Source organism: Hypomesus transpacificus, unplaced genomic scaffold, assembly GCF_021917145.1.
Source record: "Hypomesus transpacificus isolate Combined female unplaced genomic scaffold, fHypTra1 scaffold_27, whole genome shotgun sequence".
In the NCBI taxonomy this organism is placed as follows: Eukaryota; Metazoa; Chordata; class Actinopteri; order Osmeriformes; family Osmeridae; genus Hypomesus; species Hypomesus transpacificus.
The window spans coordinates 2,626,915-2,649,478 of record NW_025813796.1 but is presented as its reverse complement, the minus strand read 5'-3'; the positions used below and the strand labels follow the sequence as shown (position 1 = coordinate 2,649,478).

Below are 22,564 nucleotides of genomic sequence, written 5' to 3'. Positions count from 1 at the left end.
TAAAAATCTAAAAAGTTGTATTCTCTTTATTCTATAAAAGAAATAACATTACACACATACAATCAAATTCATTTAAAAACATTTGATGGGCTATTTTGTATTGTAGAATTCGCCAGAATTTATAGGCGACGACAAAACTTACACAAACAGACCAACATCACAGCATATTCACATATTTACAACTGTCAATCCATTATGCTTAAAAGTAAAAACGTATTGTAGAATACAAACAAGAAACAAGGACTTATTCCTTATCCGTAAGATATGTTAGTGATAGTTAAAACAACTCAGGATCCAAGTCATACTGAGTCTGGCACTTATGATTCACTCAAAAGATTCAGACAAATTACAGAGGAAGAGACTAAATAAATACAGTTAGTATGCATAGAAGAAAAGGGTCAACTATTACCTAATGTCTGAGTTTTAAAAAAAGAATACAAAAACAGTGGCATAATACACAAAACATACAATTATTTCCATTCCTAAAACCATCATGCAGAAATCTCACCAGTCATGGCTTCAGAAGGACAGGGATAGCTTTTCAGAATGGGATAGCTTTTCAGAATGGAATAGTTTATCCAGAATCCGTTTAGTATACAGTGCTTGATTGGCAGGCTCTCTTGCTGCAAATGAATCCTCCAAGATGATTCAACAGGGAGTGTGGCAAGGGATGACCTTGGATGAAGCGATGTCTTTCAGGCCCCACGACTGTAGTCGCTCACCATCCTCTTGATGTGGGAGAGCTTGGCCTTCAGGTACTTACATCGACGCTTCTTCATCTGGTAATCTGCCGACTGGGCAAGAGGAGGAACATTAGCCTTCTGCGCTTGTCTGAAGCAGCTGAGATACGGCTTGGTACATGACAACGGTGGTTTAGGGTAAACACAAGGATAGAGAGGATTTAATAATCAGTCATTAGCAGCATGCATGAGAGGATAACTTAAATGCCTGCTTTGCAATTCTGTCTCTAAGAGGTAATGGTGCGAAACTGTAAACAAACAATAGAGGGAGTGAAATACATTGATGACTTGAAAAGGGCTTGTCTGCTGCACAACAGTGGGCACAATTGTGTATGCATACCCTTTTTAAGTCTTTCAGTCTGTTGTACTCATCCATGGCATCCTGTAGATACGGATAAATTACATCATAAAATTAGAAAAGTAGCTGAAAGTTTAGGAGCCAAACTTCTCTGGCTTTTCCAGCGATTTTTAATAGCTTTTTCATCCATTAGGAAGAGACCCTGCCTTAAAACTCCACCCCTAAACCCCAAAGCATTCCTTGTACATAGAGAATTACTTGTAGAATCTCTAATACATTTCCATGAATGTTTTACGAGAGTCATGTCATTCTGCTCACCAGGAACTGGGGGCTGCCTTCCTGCAGGTCATCAAGTTCTCGGTCCACGTCTGACAGGTTCTTATTGATGACGTCCAGGTCTGCTTGCAGGTCCTTGTACTCCTGGTGGTCCCGGTCAAACTCGTGCTTGTAGTCGATGCGTTCCTGCTCACTGGTTATGGGTGGGAACTCACTAACAGTGGCACCCAGGGAAGGAAAATTACACAAAAAAGGTAGATGTGAGTATAGGAAGAGGAAGGGGAGAGAAGCTAGTTCAGCATCGGAGCAAATGCATTTTCTGCGATGGCATTCTTAAGCACAATGCAGATAAATGTGATCCGAGGTGAGAGAATGACTGGGACTCAGGGGTTCAGCGTACCTGTCAAAGTCATTGTCATCCAGCTCATCTCCGGATGAGGCATAGTCTGTGTCGGGCTCCTGTCCATTGGCGCGGCGAGGTCGTCTAGCCCGCCTCTTTTTGGGCCTCCCCGCCGAGCTGGCCAATTCTGAGCTACTGCTGTAGGGGGCGCTGCTGCGTGAAGGCATGAGATACTCTACAGGGGGCCTGTGGAAAGAGAGAGAGAGTGAGAGACTTGTAAAAGGCTCCATTTATCACTATAGCCTTCTAGGCTTGTATAAGGCTGTAATGTTGTGTAGTGGTCACAAATGTAACTAGTACTGGACTATCAATAATGAATGTAGACAAAGTAGTTCATAGACAAACTAGTCAAAACCACTTGACTTAAGGAAGTTGTTTTGCTTCGAGTTTCGAGTTTGAGGAGATAAGCCATGACTCATCGCGTATTTGAGACAATGACAAGATTGTGCAAGAGGAAGGAACAGTTGAAGAGTCTATATAACTGAGTCTTTGTGACAAATCAATTGTGACTACTTAATAACAGGGATCTCTACCTGCTCCTCTCTCCCAAAACGGTGATCTTACTACTCACTGAACAAAAACAAGCACAGCCAAAACCTCTCTGAAGATCTCACAGTCGAATAATCTGGAAATATGTGAACATCCCCATTCCTAAACAAATCTGCATATCAAGTTTCCTGTTTCATTAGCATTGGAGTCCCTTTACAATGGGAGGGCATTTAAAAAGATGGCTTTTGAACTTCCGGGAATTTGGCAGCATTTGTAGAATGGTCTTCTTTCACTGGAAGATAGCAACAAAACACCCTATCCCCTCCTTCTCATCTCTTCTTAACCAACCCTTCTCAACCTTATATGGTAGAACTGAAATGGGGAATACTTAATTTCAAACATGTTTAGCTTCCACAGTAAGTATACAAAATAAAATAAAAGAGGTAATTGAATAATTCAATTAACCCACTATCTTCCCAAGACAATTCCGGACACTTAATCAGGTTCTCAATCAATCCCATTTAATGAATTGCTACTTTTGGGACCAAGGCACTGAGACGCAATTACAATGAAAGGATGCTCCAAGGCACCGACAACCTCTCAAATTCACAGACATAGATTTAGCTTAATGGATAACTCATGAAGGGAGTTGGGCTTAGCCTTCTAGCTAATTACCAGTTGTACAACTGCAGTCATGTGCCAAGTTACTCATTTGCGGAGCCGCCTAATATATCTGGGGCTGTCTTTGTGGGACAGATCTGCCCTAACTGCTTCTGAGTGGACAAACTTCTCAGAGAACCATCTCTCTTCATGGAACACTCAGTTCTGCACACCAGCAAGCTCTGACATGCTCACTCAAACTGCAGATCAGCTAGTGACTTGCCATTTCTTAGTACTGCTATGTACTGTACAATGCACTGTACAGGCTAGTACAGATTTTTGTATGTAACAATTGAAGGCTGCACAGTTCTGTTGTTAATCCACCTGAGATACCTTGGTCTTAATAATACAGTATAGACCAGTGTTTCTCAACTGGTGGGTAGTGACCCAAAAGTGAGACAAGAGCTGGTGTGTAGTGCGTCGGGGACGTGTGTTTCTCGGCTCCGTCCCAAAAATGGACGGACATCCCCCGCCCTACCCCCGGTCGTGACTTAATGACCGAGGACAAAAGTGGGTTATGAGGTTGGAGCAGTTGAGGAACACCGGTAAAGACAAAGACACTTTACCAGTGTTTGTCTGTTGGCAAAGAACTTCTTCCTATAATGCCTCGTCTGTCTGTGTACTCACTCAGGACTGATGGGTGGTTTGTCGTAGTCTGTGCTGTTGTCATCCAGTTGGCTCCTGGAACCCCCAAACTTCATAGGGAAGTCAGCCACTATGCCCTCATCAGGAACACCTGACACATTGTTCACCTGTGGAAAGACCAAAACAGAAGGGTCTACAGTTTGTCTACAGTTGTCTACAGTTTTTAACCGTTTTTCTTTTTAACACTGTCTACAGTTTTTAATGAAAATACATTTTACAAAAAGGGGTTCCCACATAAATGTACCTTTGACAGTAACTTTGAGCTTTAAATCACAAGAATCTTTCAGTTATAAAATTATTATTACTACCATTTTGTCTGGCCACACCACTATTGGTGAGATAGCCAACATAGTAACACTGTAACTTGGACTTGTCGGAAAAAAGTTAAACAAAGGACATTTGCTCAATTCTCCCACCAAGGGATGCCTCTATAGGACTGACACTTCAGAACATTTGTTTTCACAACATAACAATAATATAATGAGTCGTGGGAGGCAACAAGTCTTGCAGTAACCCTGTTCCAGCAGTTCCCAGAGTGTTTGATAGCTGGCAGTCTGTATACTTGTAATACTGGTTCAACCAGTTACTCTTTTTCCAGGAACTTAAATACCAGAATAAGCATACCAAAACAAAGCTTTGATTCACTCCTAGTTTTTGACAAAATACAGTATCCACGTCCAACTTTTGTCAATCATGACTTTGGTACTTTCCCAAAGGGAAGAGGGTCCTAACAATAGTTCAGACACTGATTCCTTGATTATAAATATTTCCAATTAAATGCATTGTCCTGTGTAAGGTAATGCAGTATGGAAAAAGATAATTAACCTTATACTTTGGTGCTCTTGTGGATGTCCACCCGCCATTTGACAGATTGAGTAGAAGTGAAACCACATGACCCACAGCCCCCACTGCAACACACACACACACGTTCTAAACCACACCCAGAAACTGAGAGCACAACTCCAGTTATCCTCCCCCACTGCTATAGACCAGAGACTGGCTAAACGAGTTCAACCACTTCAGCTATGACCCGCTTCTACTGCACTCCACAAGCAGACAAACGGTCCAACCTATCCTTAGCAGGAGGCTGCCCTGATTGCACCTTACACGAAACACTGTCACAGGACACTGTCCCTACACCCATTCCCACTCACTCACCCAAGCCTCCACGTCCTGGGGCGGGGCGTCCTCATTGATGACCTTAACTCTCTTCCAGAGGATGTTCTCCTTGCCGAAGTTTCGGATCTTCTGACGAGTCTTCAGACCAAACACCATCATGATGATCAGAGCGGCTGTAATTAGGAACCCAAACACCACAGCAATCGCCTGGAAGAGGACGTGGAGATGGGCCAAGGAGTTACACGCCATATACAATTACTCACCACACAAATAAAAAGACTTATCAATTTGGCCATTATTGGGGGCCCATCCCACTCACCTCTTGTGGTTCCACAACACAGTAGTGGTAGAGGTACTGGTTGACAAACATCGCGTTTGACTGTGGTTGCTGGTACTGGGCACACAGGCCAGCAATTTGGGCCCCGTAGACAGAGTTAGATGACTGGGCCATGGGGTTAACGGCCACCAGGTACACTATAGTGGCTATGAACATCAGCAGAGCCAGGATGGCACACACAATCACCACAGACAGGTAGAACCTTCTGGACTCTGACAGGTTCTGCCGGGACACTATGATGATGAAGAAGGCCAAGGCTGCGATGAATGTGAAGGCCGCTATGGCGATCATAAAGCCTTTGCCTGACCGTGGATCATTATAGTTCCCTCCGAGAGAACCATACCCATAACCGTTGCTAGCTCCATATCCTCCACCGCCAAAGCTGCTGTAACCTCCTCCCCCATAACCACCTCCTCCCCCATAACTACCACCTCCCCCGATACCACCACCAAACCCGCCAAGCGCTCCCTGGGAGTCATAGGCGAGTGTAGAGGCCACGCATGCGAAAACACCCACACTCAGTACAACAACAATGATGGCCATGATCTTGATGATTCCAGGAGGAGACGCCCAGCGGTAGAAGTGCTGGAATTCATCGTCTGCGTAGAAGGAGTAGGCCGGCTGAGGTTGCTCATCACTTCGCAGACACACATGGAAGACAAATTCCTTTCATGTTTCTGTGCAAATTATACTTAAAACGGACAGTTAGGTCAAACAAAGGCTTAGGGTTATGCTTAAACATTGGTGTGGACAAAAAAATAGTAACACAATAACACTGCTCTGTGGTGAATAATTGGATGGGAAGTTTCGATGGTCTATTGACATTCACTCTAACCCTAACTAACCCAATTGACATGTCACTAATACCCCTAAACCTATGTATGAGGCCAAAAGCTGATATGTTACAAAAACAGAATCATGCAGGACGCACAAAGAAAAGTATGCTAGGTTAAGGTAAACAAACTCACAATTCATGCTCTGACTGGTAGGGAGGTGGACTCCCGTAGGGCTTTGAAGACATTTTTCAGTCCTCAGAGGCTTTTGAATTTCTGCTGGAAGACAAAATAGTGTTAAGAAAATACAGAGGCCTAATCAGTGGGCATAGTGACTCAAGATAGTTGCTCAGTAACCATACATTTACTCCTGTAAAATATTTCAACCAATTGTAGGTGAACGTCAAAAAACTAGACGACATTAAATCAACGACGTAGCCCACTGTTGTGTTAAAATATGCCCCGCCATCTGCTAATGCTTTTGGTTTGTTTAGAAAGTAAAAAGCACTCTCCAATGCCATACACCATTTTAATATTTGATTAGAATGGCCTCCTAATTGAAAAGAATAAATCAACGCACATATCCAACCACAGTTGCTTTATCAACAAACAAATGTTTTAAGGTTGGTACAGGTGTACAAAGCACACTATTGAAAGGAACACAAAATGCAATCCAATCACAGTTTAATTCAAATTGCACGCAAAAAATTAACCAAAGTATTTTACAATGGAAAAACAAAACTCTCACCTGTTTGAGAACGACGCAAGCAAAGAAACTTCGACGTTCATAAATAGAAGCAACACCACACCTAGTTTAGGTGAGTGCGTCGTCATAGCTTTCCCCCGCCCATTTATAAAAAATGCTGTAATTGGTTGGTTGGGTTTCTAATTTCAACATCTCCAACCTGACCAGTCCTCTGCTGTCTACAATGCGCACTGCAAAACACACATGACGTTTAAGCTATGTTATGCATGCTACAAAAATCCAGTTCTACCATGCGGCAGCTTGATATCACTCACACACACACGCGCACGCACGCACGCACGCACACAATGACAATCAGACACAAGGTACAATCAAAGAGCTGTAGTTTTAAGCACCAATACAATACAACACAGATTAGCATTTCTCAAAAATATATCTGCATCCAAATGTTTACAGCACAAGAAGGCAACATGGGAATGCCATAGAACAGAGGACAAACCATCAAGGTATAAGATACGTTTACACCTTTCACACATTTTTTACAGAATGAATACATGAACACATACTACTGAACAACTCAAAAATATGCTAAAGCTACAATGGGGTTTAATAGGAAAAGTGCCCTAACACTACATAGGCAATGTGGTAAACATAAAAAGGTGCCACTAAAACACATTCTGTAATAATTCATCAGCACTTTTCATCCATATCTGTTAATTAAGAAATATGATTTGACAAAAAAAGGAGAAGTGAAGAATAGAAATGTAAACAAACCAGAATCTGATGGATTAGATCATTATATAGGGCATCTGCAACAATGGAATGGACATCACAAAAAGAGAACTCGGACTCTCAGAAGGTGATTTGACAGCGAATTTAACGGTGGGGGTAAAGGTTCTACAGTGCTTAAAACATGAATATATCCAGTGCTCATTGATCCGAGTGACAGTGAAAAACATTTAACTAATAACGGTTTCATAACATAATTATTTACATAACCCGTCATTTGGAATGTAGCAAAAGCTTTTCTCCCTTTACACTTCCCTAACACTTTAGGAGGTACAAATCCACTAAAGATCCCACTGAAGTTGAAATGAATGAGTGAAATGAAGGCCATAGCTACAGAATGTTTACAGTACCTCTTTGACTTGCATAGATCATTTCAGTAAAATGAAGCATTGCTTAAATGGTCCCTTCGGTCAGATATCTATCCAACCACTTAATTACTCAACATACAGACATGCATTCACACACACACACACACACACACACACACACACACACACACACACACACACACACACACACACACACACACACACACACACACACACACACACACACACACACACACACACACACACACACACACACACACACACACACAAACTTCTCAACATTATCTGTGTATACATATTTGTTAAGATATTTAGATGCTTGTGATATACACACACGTTTTTCTCTTCAAGAGGCTTTAGATGTTTAGTTATAACCATCGTTCCATTCCATGATCTTGTCGTATTCATGAATCTTCTGCTTGATGTGGGAGAGTTTGCTCTTCAGGTACTCACAACGCTCTCTCTTCTCCAAAAAAGTAGGGTCCTAGGGTTGAGGGGCACATTGCTTATTCATAATGAATTCCAAATAAGAGAAGTACTAGAGATCAAATCTGATGATCAAATAGCATCAGATCAGTTTGGTACAGAGAATACATACGCCGTTTAAAAAATAAATACAATAGTCCTGTTACTGTAGGACTGTTCCCTTTACAGTCTCTTTTCCCTTCATATATTTCTCTTTTCCACACGCACTCTCCGCCCATTTAAGTCTGGCTCATTCTTCACACAATGGTTGAACAGAATCACTGGTACACAGACATTCAACTATATCCTGCCAACAAATGTCGTACAGAGATAAAGGGAAAGAATTTGGGGCAGGCCCAGGAAAACAGACTAGACTCTGAAATAGTCAAAATGACCTTAGAGTGTGTGAAAGACAAAGTAAGAAGATGGACTCACATTTTTTTTTCTCTGGTACTCTTGGAGGATTCTGTTTACGCGTTCATACTCCTGAAAAAGGAAATTTGATGCAAAACATGAATTTCGGAGCAAATTAAGGACATTCAAGTACAGGACACAGGAAACAACTGATGATGGAAGGAGGAAGTGAGCTGAGGGGAAGGAAGAAGGAACACAGCCTGTGGAAATCTGGGCGTGTTCCCAGAGGGAAATGAGGCAAAGCACAAGAAGAAAATGGGTGAAACATTCCCAAGAGACCATATTTCTGCATTGGTGCTGTATATTTAGAAATAATTGAATTCAAGGAATAGCTGTAAACACAAATTCCTCCAAAACTACAAACAGTTTTTACATGTATGAAAGTAGGATTTTTCTCAACACTTTGTTTAGTAGTTATTTCATTCTTCCAAGTACCTCTTTAATATTGGTATGGGGGAGGAAATGATGGAAGGAAGCTTGCTTGCAGTGCTCTTACACTTGGAAAGTGTACACTTGGAAAGTGTAAGAGCACCAAATATGAATAGAACCACAAAACAAAACGGGGTGGATGAATGACAGCTGGACAAGGTCAATCACCATGGGGTTGTTGGTCTGCTGTGGTAGGCTACGCATCATGGCATCCATTTCATCAAACTTTTTCACTGTTGCCTGCACTTCAGAGTGGATCTCCTTGTACTCTGCATACTGGTCATTGAACACAGCCCGGTACTGGTCACGCTCATCGTCTGTGCGGACGGTTGGATACTTACTGTAGGACATAGAAAGTCGTGTTTTCAGTGTGCACAGTATAACAGGGTCATCCTGAACAGTGAAATTATTATAACATGGCAAACAACAGCTACATAGTTGTCATTATTTAAAACACTAGCAGCAAAAATATATACAAATACCCAAATCACTTATGTTTTATAAATAAAACAACTACAAAAAGCAATCAACACTAGCAGTGTAGATGGAGAATATATACAGTTTCAATAGAGGGTGTGTCGATGAATATGTACATTAAATAGTTTAAGGTTGCTGGTTGAGAAGCCTGATGGCCTGGGGGTAGATAGTCGATAGTCTGTGTTAAGGTAGTCTGTGCTAGGGTGGTCTGTGTTAGGGTGGTCTGTGCCCATAAGCTCCCGTACCAGCTACCAGTAGCAGCAAATGCAGTCCAAAGACTGGGTGGCTGTAGTCTTTTAATCATATAAAAGACAGTGTTAGAAGAAATGAATACATCACACTGTTGCTCAAAAACTGAGAACCTACTAACACTGTTTGACAATCCAAACGGGATGATGGCAGCTGTGTTATGGCCACTAAAGCAGATATAAACATGAAGTCTGAAATGCACAGCTAGTTTTCACACAAATCGAACTCTTAGCTCCCACAGATGCCACACTCACGCAATGTAGTCTGGTAGGATGACTGGTTTAGGGATGTGTCCTGAGGGAATGGCCCCTTGTAGGACCTTGGGTGGGCCGACCTTGGGGACAGCTTGGATGGGCACAACAGTGGAACGCTGGACTTGCTCAGGAATACCATGATCATGATCTGGAACAATCTGGAAGAGAAAGGATCAGAGATTATGGGTATCCCCGAGAAGGGACTGATTCAAAACTGTTCTACTCAATGGGTCATCTGTTGAGCTAAAAGGGATAATAACGTAGCTGAAAGAAACCTGAATCTGTTTTCCGTCAGTCTAGTTCTTTCTGTTTGTCTTGTTCCCCTTTAATTGTAGGTTTCATTCCTATTAACACCTAATCTGACATGCAGATTTTAAAAGATTTCATGAAACAGTAACAAATTAATAAAACGCTTACCAAAACTCGTGTTCCAGGCAACTCTCTCGATTGCATCTAGACAAAAAGTTAATACAAGAAAATATATCACACAAAAGCAAAATCAAGTGTTATGTAAATTATCATTATGTATTTCAAAGAATGTACAACAGACACTGTACAATACAATGTATTATGTTGTACTGTAGATTATGGAGAAGGGAAAAAAAGTCCCTGTGCTACTAAACAAAGACAGCATAGCAACTCGCCATGACAGCCCCATCTTCTAATGGACATTCTCAAAGGAAAACGATTTTCTCACAAGCCTTTTCAGCTACGTAATTGTCAACACAGAGTGGAGAAAATCCCCAAGAGATAACAGAGAATGTAGATACACGTGAGCATGTACCGTCTATAACCATGATGTAAGCAAATGCTATGCAAATTTGGGAGTGACTTGAAATGTGTGTCTCAGGTATTGCTCCACCACTTTCACTTACGAATATCCAGACAAAAAGAAGGAGCCTCACCTCTTGACTGTGCTTCTCGCGGTACCTGCGAGCCGCTTCGTGCCTCCACAGTTTGAGACACACGAAGGCCCCTATTAGATAGATCAACATGGTGAAGAACAGGAAAATGATGGCAGCCGTCTGTCCTGCGTCAGTGCGGCAGAAGGCCCCACTGATGCCATTGTTGAACACAGGGTACGAGCAAAGACCTCCGCGGGTGATGTCATTGACGTACACCACACCTGTTGGGAACAAGGAACATCGTAGTTTAGGAGATTCTCAGCTTGAGCAAAAGGACACGATAGGAGCATAGGGTCAATACAGGAAGGCCAGTTTTCCATCTCCAGTAGAGGTGTTGCACAGTGGGACCCACCTGCGGCCAAGTAGAGCACAGCCAGGACCAGGTTTATAGTGAACTCGGTCAGGGGCCACCAGGACGAGTCCAACAAGATTGTGCGGTAGTACATGGTCATCCCCAACACCAACATAATCACAGTCACCACCCAGGCCAAGCCTGCGACCACCAGCACGAATGGAGTCTTTGGACCTGTGTAGTAAGACCCGCCCATGCCTGCTCCGTACATCCCTCCTCCTCCTCCTCCATAACTCCCATACGTACCCCCAGGAGAGGAGTAGCCGAACATGTTGAACCACTCGTTGTCTTTGTGTATGTACGCGCAGACACAGGCAAACACCGCTGCCCCCAACAGCAGCTCAACACACCCCAGAATTCTCAGAAGACCCGCCCAGGACTTCATGTAGTCATAGCGCTGATGATACTCCTCCACACGCTCGCTATAGGTCAAACCCGTACGGTAAGTCCGCCCAGAAATGGACTCTGGGTGGTTCCCACCTCCCAATAGTTGTTTACGGGAGTTGTAGCTGCTACTCGACCCCCCATAGGGGTCCCGGTGGGACCCCGGCAGAGAGGGCGAGTGGGGGGGTGAGCAGCGCACACCCTCGCTGCTGTTGTTGTTGTTATTGGAGGATGAGCCAGGCATCGACCAAGGCTTGTCACTGCTACGCCCGCTGGTGCCTCGGAAAAAGCTTTTCCAGGAGTCTGGAATGAAGCGGTGGACTGGTTTTATGTCGATAGATGGGTCAGCCTCCGGGTCAACGTTATCCTTGCTGTCACTTGAGTCAAACTCAGGCCCCACAGGGGGGTGGTCTGGTAGGGGGGGAGGTGGTAAGGGGTCGGAGCTCAGAGCTAGCTCTGCATCCAGCTGACTCAGGGGTTGGAGATCATGGAGGTGGTCACTCTGTGGGGAGCGCGGGGGGACCTGGTCATAGTGTGGCACATGACGGACACGCTCAGTGCGGCCGTACAAGCCTCCTCCAGAGGACATGGGAAAGGAGATGAGCCCTGAGGGTGTGGGAAGATCCAGACACACACATACACAATATAAAAATGGGAGATTCAACTATCGTTACAAATCATCAATAATTGTTTTTATCTCTCTAGGTCAAGTTGATACTATAGTGACATTAGCAAACATGATTAGCAAACATATATATTAATAGAATGACACCACAAGAAAGATTTAAGTGATCCCTGATACCATATTTACCAGAAATGCACCATTGACACCTTTAGTCAGCCCCACATGCAGCATAATGTTATTCTATAACCATGAATGCTAATCTTGCATCCTACAGACTATTCCCATCACCATGAGACAGCAGGCTCACCAAGCAAGCTGATTCATTTTTGTGCCACAACCACATTTATGCCTTTTATCCAAAGCAAACCACATGTGGAACTACCTCAGATTCTAGTTGCACCTGATAGGCTACACCCTTTGATGCCTCAGTAAATTAATAGAGGTGGCAGCACAAAAATGTGTTTCTGCTTATCCAAAAAGCAAATCTCCCAAAAGTGCCCTTGTTTAGATGGACCACAGGTGGCTTTAATTAATATGTATATACTGTATAAACATACTGTGTTTGAATACCTCTTTCACACGCAGTCACTCAGCTCGACTTACATTGGCTTGCAGGTCAGAATGCAAACCTTGTCTGTACATACATAAGCATTTACCCAGGAATCACCTGCAGAGACAAGTTGTTGGTTTTCAAATAACACGAGGTACACGCACATCATTGAGTCTAAATTCAAACCGTTTAAAATTCAAAAGCCATTCTATAGTACACACTAGTGAGTGGAATGTTATTAGCTGTTGATGAAGTCTAATGATTTCCAAAAAGGAATTCGTATGAGTCGCACCCTGAGCAAAGTGATGACTGACATGGACTATATTGTTTAGGCTACGGAAAAAAGTTGCCTCAGGCTAGGCTAAACCTAGCAGGGTCATAACATCTGTAGCATTTAGGCTAATTAAAACGGTTTTCCACAATTTTTGTTCAACCATGACTAAATGAACAGTGTGGTTAATGATTAATTAATATGGTTACAATATCAATTTACTTCAGTTTAACGGATTCAAAAAATACATAAGTGTAATTTGCTACCACAAGAATACAGAAATCAAGTTGACTCCGCTCCTGAGGCACCATATTTCTCGCAGCCTAAAGTATCAAAGGGCAAGTTATTCAGTGCTTCCAGTCGACGACAGGTCCAGTCTATCCTTCATCAATGTTTGATTGGAGTTGTTGTTTCTTATATTACAGCATCAATAGAAATAGATTACCATTAGCTTTCTTGAGTCGCCCAAGCCTTCTTGATGCATGACCTCCTTGGAGGACTAAATGTAAAGTAGGTTATAATAAGGATTGCAACTTCACTACGACACCAATACTCAAAAAGTAACCTCTCATTACGTAATAATATGCTACTTTTACAACTAGCTCTAGGCATTGTCAGGTCAGTTCCGCAAATGAGCATTAGAACGTTGTAGACTACTGAAATAGTTTACTTACCTTAACTTTGGTTCCTCAATAGTGAGGCGATTTCTCCCATATTCTGAAACCCACACAGGTTTTATTTTTCGCATAGACTCTCACCACGTGACTAGCCCATCCCGGGTCCTGACGTCATTTCAAATAACACAACCTAGCACCTACCTGTAGCAGAAAAACGTCCGGGGAAATTGGATCACCTTGAGGAAGTGATACCGATGACTAATTTATGGAATTGGGTATCGATAATAAAGACACAAGAAACAATGAACAGGGTAATAATGTGTGTATGATTACAAATAAACACATCACGTCGTAGTTTATGCTCGCATTTTTATTACATGTTTGGAATGTTTCCATGGATATCATATTTTAAGATATACAGGAAAAACTCTAGACAGCCGTTTGGTAAGGTTTATTCCTCCTTGGCCTGAAGGGGAATTTCAAAGAAAATACATTTAACGTGATATGTTTCAAGCTCCTTCAAGATCTTCGCTTTTTTCCCCCTTTTTTTCAGTTATTGATATTGTTTTTACAGTTAAGGTTAGTTGTGTTGTAATGCCTATTAGAAAGGTAGGCTATTTACCTTTCCAGGTTCACAGGATTTGGCCCGGATTTTGTTGACCTGGGACTCACTAATGTCAGCACGCTCTTCAGCCTCCTCCAACTCATGCTGAACCTTGCGGAGCTTGGACAAGTGGGAATTGGCTTGCTCCTCCTGAGAGTTAGGGTAAAGAGGGTTGGACATAGCCTACATGCATATGTATACTGTATACTATTTGTCAAACTAAGGGAGGGCATAAAAGAGGAGAGAGGATTATTGCTTCACTACATGACACACAGCTTCTTCAGCCTGCCTCTTGTATGCATTCACTTTGAGTTGGAGCTTGTCCACCACATCCTGAAGTCTACAAATGTTCTTCTTATCCTCCTCAGTCTGTGGTATAATTCATCCTTTACTGATTTACCTACAGCTATACTTGTGTGGAGGAGAAAATGTTCCTACCTGGTAGATGAGTTTCTTTGACTGTGCTCGTACTTGCGCACTCCTTTGACTGCATCTCCCCCTCGTTTCTGCTCGGCCTTCAGCTCAGTCTCAAGCTCACGCAACTTTAACATTTCAGAGGTGTAATAAGTTAGAAATACTGAATATAAAAATGTAATGTTTATTACGTTGTCTAAAACAAAGCACTATGTTTGTGTCTGTTTATTTCAATATTGTTGACAACGGAAATAAGACTCACACTAGCCTCTAGTTTCTGGAGCTGCTTCTTGCCACCCTTCATGGCCAGGTTCTCAGCCTCATCCAGACAGTGCTGCAGGTCTTTAACCGTGACCTCCAGGTTCTTCTTCATCCTCTCAAGATGAGCGCTGGTATCCTGCTCCTTCTTCAGCTCCTCAGCCATAATGGCAGCCTGAGATGCAATAGGAGAGTTCTAATAACTAAGTAAGAGTTGCGGACAGTCTTTTGCTGTGGAATTTGAGAGATGCTTTTGCCAGACTCTCCAGTCTGCTCAGTCAAGTCAGAGATCTCCTCTGCACATTCAAAGTAAGTTGTTAATGCAATTGTACAAAATAAATCGATTCCCTAAATAAATAATTTACAAACCTTTGAACGGAATACTGCTCAGAGATGTGGATGTAATGTGTGCCTCTATTCATTCAACATGAACATTTACCTATTTAGGGAATACAAAGTTCGCATTTTCTCACGTTGCAGGTTCTTGTTCTCTCTCTTCATAGTCTCCAGCTATTCTAATGCCTCCTCATAGGAGTTCTTCATTTAAAGAGCTCTGTGCTGAGAGAGCGAGCCTCATTCTGGGACCCCTCCAGCTCTGCCTTGCTTTCTTCAAACTTCTGCTTCCAATCTGTCAAAATCTAGGATGATCAAGTAGATTTTCAGGAACAACATTTCTTTAGTTAGCTCATATAGGAAATCAAGGTTTTATCCTTGATAAGTAGTATCAGATATATTGTGCAATATGTATCATGTCAGTGGACAGATAATCTTGGCCTGCTTTACCCTGTCAAAGTTCCTCTGGTTCTTGTCAAGGTTGGCAGCCAGTCAGACCATTGGCCCTCTTCACATAAATCATGAGGTCCCCCACGTCTCCCTGCAGCCTCTGTTTGGTCTTCTCCAGTGAGGCACACTTGGTATTGACAGCCTTAATCTGCTCCTCAGCCTCCTGCAGATGCTGAGCCAGATTTTTCGTGTGGTTTGAATACAATATTATTAGTTGAGGCAATAAAATACATTTAGTGTTAAATATTTCATTTGAAAATACATGTTAGTATTTCACGAAGTGGACAGCATTAAATCAACAATTAGCTAATAACTGGGCTTCCTCAAGCTCCACAGTTCGCTGGATGACATCAGTCTCATACTTTGTCCTCCACTGAGCCACCTCACTGTTGGCCTTGCATATGCTCTGTTGCAGCTCTGCCTTGGCCTCCTGCTCCTCCTCAAACTGCTCCCTCAGAAGGTCACTGTTATGTCTAGCAGACTGGACGCCGTGGGCCAGCGCATTCTTTGCCTGGCAGAATGAGAGAATGGAATAGTTCACTACACTTTAAATGCAGGGTATCAATTGAAGATACCGGAAAGTCTAAGAGCCTCGTCTGGAATCGAGATATGTTTGAGTCTGTTACCTTGACCTCTTCCTCAATCTGCCTCTTACATTTACATTTACATTACATTTATTCATTTAGCAGAAGCTTTTATCCAAAGCGACTTCCAAGAAAGAGCTTTACAAAGTGCATAGGTCACTGATAATAACAACAAGATAGCCCCACAGCATTGCGGGTAGTCAAAAACAAGAAGTACATATTGTGAACAACCAAAAAACAGTGCTAAAGGGAAGAAACCATAAGAGCATGTAGTTAAACAAGTTAAAATTACACAACATTAATCTCTAAGTGCAGGTGTACCTGTAGGAAAGCAATAAAAATAGGATTAACTAAAATAGAATACAACAGTTTAAATCAGCTACCACTAACCAACAAGAGAAACAGTCTAAGCAAGAGTCATTGTGATCCTTGAGGAAACTAGCGTTGGGTTCAGCAAACCATTCCTAAGTACCATTGTACTCCCGGAACAAGTGCGTCTTGAGCCTTCTCTTGAAGGTGGAGAGACAGTCCGTGTCTCTGATGGAGGTGGGGAGTTGATTCCACCACTGGGGTGCCAGGCAGGAGAAGAGCTTGTGCTGGGACCGGGCGGTCTTGAGAGGTGGGACCACCAGGCGGTTGTCTGAAGAAGACCGTAGGTGGCGGGTGGGGGTGTAAGGCTGCAGGAGAGACTTGATGTAGTCGGGCGCAGTCCCGTTCACTGCTCGGAAGGTCAGTACCAGGGTCTTGAATCTGATGCGGGCCGTTATGGGTAGCCAGTGGAGGGAGATGAGGAGTGGGGTAACGTGGGAGCGTCTGGGTAGATCGTAGACCAGGCGGGCCGCTGCGTTCTGAATCCTCTGAAGAGGGCGGGTTGCGCATGATGGGAGACCGGCGAGCAGTGAGTTGCAGTAGTCCAACTTGGAGAGGACAAGTGCTTGGACAAGCAGCTGGGTGGAGTGCTCAGACAGGTATCTCCTGATCTTCCGGATGTTGTAGAGGGTGAATCTACACGACCGGGAGACCGCAGCAATGTGGGCCTTGAGGGAGAGCTCGTCATCCATGGTAACCCCAAGGTTCCTGGCAGAGGATGAGGGGGTCACCGTCGCAGATCCCAGGGTGATTGAGAAGTCATGGGAGATGGAGGGTTTGGCCGGGATGATGAGAAGTTCCGTTTTGGCAAGGTTCAGCTGGAGGTGGTGCTCAGTCATCCAGGCGGAGATGTCTGCGAGGCAGGCCTCAATCCTAGCTGAGATCCCCGGATCGGTCGGAGGGAATGACAGGTACAGCTGCGTGCCGTCAGCGTAGCAGTGGTAGGAGAAGCCATGGGAGGTGATGATTGGTCCAAGTGAGGTGGTGTACAGAGAGAAGAGGAGGGGACCAAGGACGGAGCCCTGTGGGACACCAGTGGAGAGCTGGCGAGGGCCTGACAGTTTGCCTCCCCAGGAGACCTGGTAGGATCTTCCCGACAGGTAGGATGAGATCCACTGGAGTGCAGTGCCAGTGATGCCCATCTCAGAAAGTCTGGAGAGCAGGATCTGGTGGTTAACCGTATCAAACGCCGCAGAAAGGTCCAGCAGAATGATGACGGATGACCTGGAAGCCGCTCTGGCAGACTGGAGGGCAGTGGTGACTGAAAGGAGGGCAGTCTCTGTGGAGTGGCCGGTCTTGAAGCCCGATTGGTTGGGGTCGAGCAGGTTGTTCTGAGAAAGGAAGTTAGACAGTTGGTTAGATACAGCACGTTCAATTGTTTTAGAAAAGAAGGGTAACAATGATACCGGTCTGTAGTTCTGGAGGACGGCAGGGTTAAGGGAGGGTTTTTTGAGTAAAGGGGTAACTCTGGCCTGTTTGAAGGCAGAGGGGAAGGTGCCAGAGGTAAGAGAGGAGTTTAGAACATGGAGCAGAAAAGTTATGATAGAGGGGGAGATGGTTTGAAAGAGAGGGGAGGGGACAGGATCAAGGGGACAGGAGGTGGGGCGATGAGAGAGAATGAGGTCAGAGAGCTCTGCCTCGGACAGGGGAGAGAAGGAGTTTAGACATTTAGTTGGGTCAGTGATGGAGGGTGAGGGGGTAGGAAAGGTGGGTTTAGGGAACCGACTGCTAATGTCGGCGACTTTTTTCTCAAAGAAGGAGGAGAAGTCGTCTGCTGTCAGGGTGGAGGGAGGGGGTGGGGGAGGTGGGTTAAGAAGGGTGGAGAAGGTAGAGAAAAGTTTGTGGGGGTTTGAAGCAGAGTTAATTTTGTTAAGAAAGTAGAGGGTTTTGGCACCAGTTATGTGAGAAGAGAAGGATTTAAGGAGGGAGTGATACTTATCAAGGTCCAGACCGTCTTTGGACTTGCGCCATCTCCTCTCAGCTGCTCGAAGGGTGGACCGTTCTTCACGAATAACATCCGTAAGCCACGGGCAGGGGGGAGAAGATCGTGCAGGCCTGGTAGACAGGGGACAGAGAGAGTCAAGTGATGCAGTTAAAGTGGTTAGCAAGGTGTCGGTGGCAGTGTTAGTGGGGTGGGACGAGAACTCGTCAATGGGAGGGAGGATGTTACAATAGAGGAGAAGTGGGAGGGGGATATGGAGTGGAGGTTGCGCCGGAAAGTTACAAGGGGAGGGGAGGTAGGAGGGGTTGGAGGGAGAGAGACAGAGAATTGGATAAAGTAGTGATCAGAGATGTGCAGTGGGGTTACAGAGGTTACAGAGGGGTTACAGAGGCTCTTCAGCTCCTACACCTGCTGGGTGAAAGCCTGCTTGTCTCTGGTCAGTTGAGACACCAGGGCTTCCTTCTCCTCAAGCTGACGACCAAACTCACCTGCAGGGACACAACATGTGTCCATCATAAATGAGGGTTATGATGTATGAAATCAGTTGCAGTCCCAGCACATTTAGCGCCCTAGGCAAGATTCATCACCAGCACCCCCCCAACCCTAACCCTAACCCTTGGATCTTGCTTTTGATCAGGCCTTCACGCCTCTCCTCAGCATCAGTCAGATTATCGGATTCTGGTTTTGAAGAAATTATGGCCTCCGGTCAAGGTGGATGCGCTGTAGCTTCCTGAAATGATGATAAACTATTCACATCTGTCACTATTGTGATACCACAAGAGCCTGGGTTCTGGATGGAAGATATGTCCATAGACATAATAAAGTAGGATATGTCCCCCTCCAGTGGCCGATGTCATGCGGGACTACAATCCACAATGGTGGACGCTGACCAGACTACATTCCCCACGACGGTGTGCTGTAACACACCTGGGGATGGTTAAGAGGAATACCACAAAGGAGGACTAGCGGGGACAGGATTGGAGGTGAGGCATGATTGTAGGACTGGTGTGAGTAAACAACCTTTTTGAAAGCCTTGTTACCTAATTTCTGGTTTTGTTTCAGCCTATGAAGTAAGATCCCTGAGTTGAACCTTTTTGTGGCAGCATGGCACTAGCCTGGCTGCCAGCCCAACTTCTCCCCGCCCACAAAAAAATTTGTTCGGGAAGTTGGGTCTGGAGGGTCTCGTATTGGGGACAACTACAGAAAACCAGAATTGGGACGGACCAATGAAATTGACAGGGCCGGCTTTATACGATGATGGACAGATGATCAACAGTAACGTAATCAACAACGTCACAAAAGAGCGCTTGGGTTGAATTTGTTTTCAACAAACAACATATTACGTTGCTCTGATTGGTTGTAGGTCTATCCAATTGAGCGAAGAGGCATTTGTTTTACGAGTTCGGTTGAAACACGCCCGTAGTCACAGCCCAACGGAGAGTTTTCAGACTCATATTCTGACTAGAATTATGAGTATGACAACGTCAGGCTAGCATGGCACAGCAATTAATATGAATTTATGGGTGATCCCAATAATGGTGTAAGTCCACCAAATCGGCAAACAGTAAGTAACAAAAAGAAGAACATCACACAAGGGTTAAGATAATTTTGTCTTTGTAAATTCTGCTAGAAGCTAGAATTACAGGGAACTTAACAAGTCCAGATATATTTGATATGCACTGTCAGTTTTGTTCTATTTCTGTGCTTAGGAGGAGACACCCTCAGTTCCATCAGGTTCAGCCTGCTCCTCACATTGCTTCTGTCTGAAGTGCATGTTGCCATAGTGCATGACAGCGCCGGTGAGCTTTTAGATGCCCATCTTCTCATCAGAATTGAAGACCAGGATGTCAATAGCAGTCTGAAAATTAGCTCACAATAAAAAAAAGAAAATGATTGGAGGACATTTTAAACTGTAAAATTGTGGGGAGGGGGCATGCAGTTTGGTTAACAGGCTATAATGCGTATGGATCGAGTGTCATGAAAATTGGTCCGTCACAATTGCAAAAAAGTTTATAGAAATAAGTAATGGAAGGTAATCATTATGGTTGGTCATCGTCTGGTAGAAGATGTGGTAACCTCTATCATTGGGCAGCTGGAAGGTCACTCTGGACTTCTCCAGCAGATCTGAGAGGAAACGAAAGGGTAGACATAGGTGAGCTTGAAAACTCCAAACCAATGTATGATTTTGTCACATCTTTTGTGAATTGTCAACCCAATTTACAGGTCTCAATATCAGCACTAGCCAGTTTCCCAGTGGTGGCAAAGTGAATCCTGGTGAATTTACCCTAAAGAAGAAATTGACTAAGGTTAAAATGGGGACTTAACAGAGAAAATACTTTTGAAGACTGACCAGACTATGCAATGTGTATTCCACTTACAAAACGAGAGGAGTTCTCCACTGTCTTGGCGTCACCATAAGCCTTCAGCCGAGGGTTGGCTGCAATAATCGAATCTTCAAGAGAACCCTGAAGTAGACAAACATCTATATCTTACAGACCAATAAAAAATACAAACATCCTAATAAATCTAAAACACAGGACTCTCAGAGTAGCCTACCTGTATTTTACCAGGTGTTGCATCCTTTTTCTTTTCTCCTCCAGACACTGCAATTGTTGCAAAATACTGACATGTTTGGTGTTGACAATCTTTCCTGCACCAGATTCTCCATTAGTTGATATAGCTTTGGTTTCAAAACTGGGACATATGAAAATATTGTGCAATCACAGTTAAGATATACTACAATATGTATAGAAATAGCATACATTGCCACTCAAATTCTATCTCTAGGTGGTTGTAGATGTATTTTAATTGTAAAATATGACTAACTCACTTAATCAGGACAGACTGTTTCTCCCAATCTGAAACTAGAGCACATATCCATAACTGATGTTGTACAACAAGCACACTTCTTGGTATGAAACAGAAACCTCAAGACAAGATAGGCACACAAAATTGTAAAATGTTTACAGTTTGTCAGAAACGTGTGTGGGAAATGTAGGGTATCATATCAATAATTCATATTTGAGTTTCCATACCAGTTAGCATGTTCTGATAGGCGTTGTCAGAGACAAAGATTATATAGGGTGGAGCCTCCATGCACTTCTTTCCTCTGTATGCGTTTACAACCTCCTGGTCGTATACGGGAAACCACTTGTAGGGGTTCACTGTGGCACAAGTTAGACTGAATCCACCCCAAATATACCACAAGCGATATCACTTTCTCTGCAAAATATTTCTAAATGTTGTTTTTTGTTACTGTCCATTTGCAGATTTCTGACTTTGCATTGATTTATAACATAAAACCTATATCATGTTCACATAGATCATCCATGCTGCATAACGCTCTTTGAGGTTATACAGGACAGAAGCTTCATTGAGGTAGGTCATCATGGCCATATCCTCAATCTTGTCAAACTTGGGAGGGTTCATGAAAGAGACCTCGTCTTCTATGAATTCCTTACTCTAAAACACAGAAGCATAAAAAACTGAACATACCATAACTCACATACAAACATACATTTCACAGACGTCAATTAGGCTTTACCATTGTAAATTTATCTGAACTACATGTTTAGAAACAGACTGTTTAATGTAAGCTCTTTGAGTGATATGTAAGCAAGCACCCTGAATTTTGACTTACAGTTTTCCCTCTTCCTTCTTAATGATGGTACAGTTGAGGTACAGCTCCTTAGCATCGACCACATAGCAGGCAGCCTTGGGATCAAAGGGCTTGTTCTGGGCTTCAATCCTTTCCTTCTCAGGCTTACGGAGATAAACCTTGCCGTACATGGCCATCTCCGTGTCTGTTCTCATGGTGAGGGGCTTCCTAAATAACGTGAACATTGAGTAGTTCTGAGTAAGGTTAAGTGGATCCAACAATATTCTGTGAAAGTTGAGAGTGCGAGAACCCTCACCTTCTTTTCCCCTTATGGAGGAAACAATTCACATTATTGGAGGTATCTGGAAAACAGAAGTTTGTTACAAACTAATACAGGCCTCTGACTCATGACTAATAAAAATACATTTAGATTAATTTGTCTGACATTGTCGTTTTTAT

At 43.5% G+C, this 22,564-nt stretch overlaps 2 protein-coding genes and 1 pseudogene across 8 annotated transcripts; all 3 read right to left on the bottom strand.

The window, feature by feature from the left end:
- Positions 1–10: 10 nt before the first annotated feature.
- Positions 11–6,574, bottom strand: oclna (occludin a). Of its 2 annotated transcripts, none has more exons than XM_047015041.1 (9): positions 6,486–6,574; positions 5,933–6,013; positions 4,947–5,601; positions 4,667–4,834; positions 3,491–3,615; positions 1,715–1,900; positions 1,357–1,528; positions 1,081–1,122; positions 11–794 (listed from the first exon to the last, which is right to left on the bottom strand). In XM_047015041.1, exons 2-9 carry the CDS (start codon positions 5,983–5,985, stop codon positions 696–698), a joined length of 1,500 nt encoding a protein of 499 aa, XP_046870997.1. In that variant the 5' UTR covers positions 5,986–6,013; positions 6,486–6,574; the 3' UTR covers positions 11–695. The 2 variants fall into 2 exon arrangements, with proteins under 2 accessions (XP_046870997.1, XP_046870998.1); XM_047015042.1 differs by having other exon boundaries at positions 5,933–6,016; positions 6,486–6,573.
- A 10-nt stretch (positions 6,575–6,584) lies between these two features.
- marveld2a (MARVEL domain containing 2a) lies at positions 6,585–13,701 on the bottom strand. 6 transcript variants are annotated; one of them, XM_047015029.1, is made up of 11 exons: positions 13,611–13,701; positions 13,382–13,435; positions 12,686–12,782; positions 11,107–12,096; positions 10,755–10,975; positions 10,267–10,302; positions 9,850–10,007; positions 9,038–9,209; positions 8,462–8,512; positions 7,898–8,045; positions 6,585–6,673 (listed from the first exon to the last, which is right to left on the bottom strand). In XM_047015029.1, the coding sequence occupies exons 4-10, from the start codon at positions 12,077–12,079 to the stop codon at positions 7,926–7,928; spliced, it is 1,731 nt and encodes a 576-aa protein (XP_046870985.1). In that variant the 5' UTR covers positions 12,080–12,096; positions 12,686–12,782; positions 13,382–13,435; positions 13,611–13,701; the 3' UTR covers positions 6,585–6,673; positions 7,898–7,925. The 6 variants fall into 6 exon arrangements, with proteins under 6 accessions (XP_046870985.1, XP_046870987.1, XP_046870984.1 ...); XM_047015031.1 differs by lacking the exon at positions 6,585–6,673 and having other exon boundaries at positions 7,763–8,045; positions 12,673–12,782; XM_047015028.1 differs by lacking the exon at positions 6,585–6,673 and having other exon boundaries at positions 7,763–8,045.
- A 114-nt stretch (positions 13,702–13,815) lies between these two features.
- LOC124463055 lies at positions 13,816–22,320 on the bottom strand (annotated as a pseudogene).
- Positions 22,321–22,564: the final 244 nt, after the last annotated feature.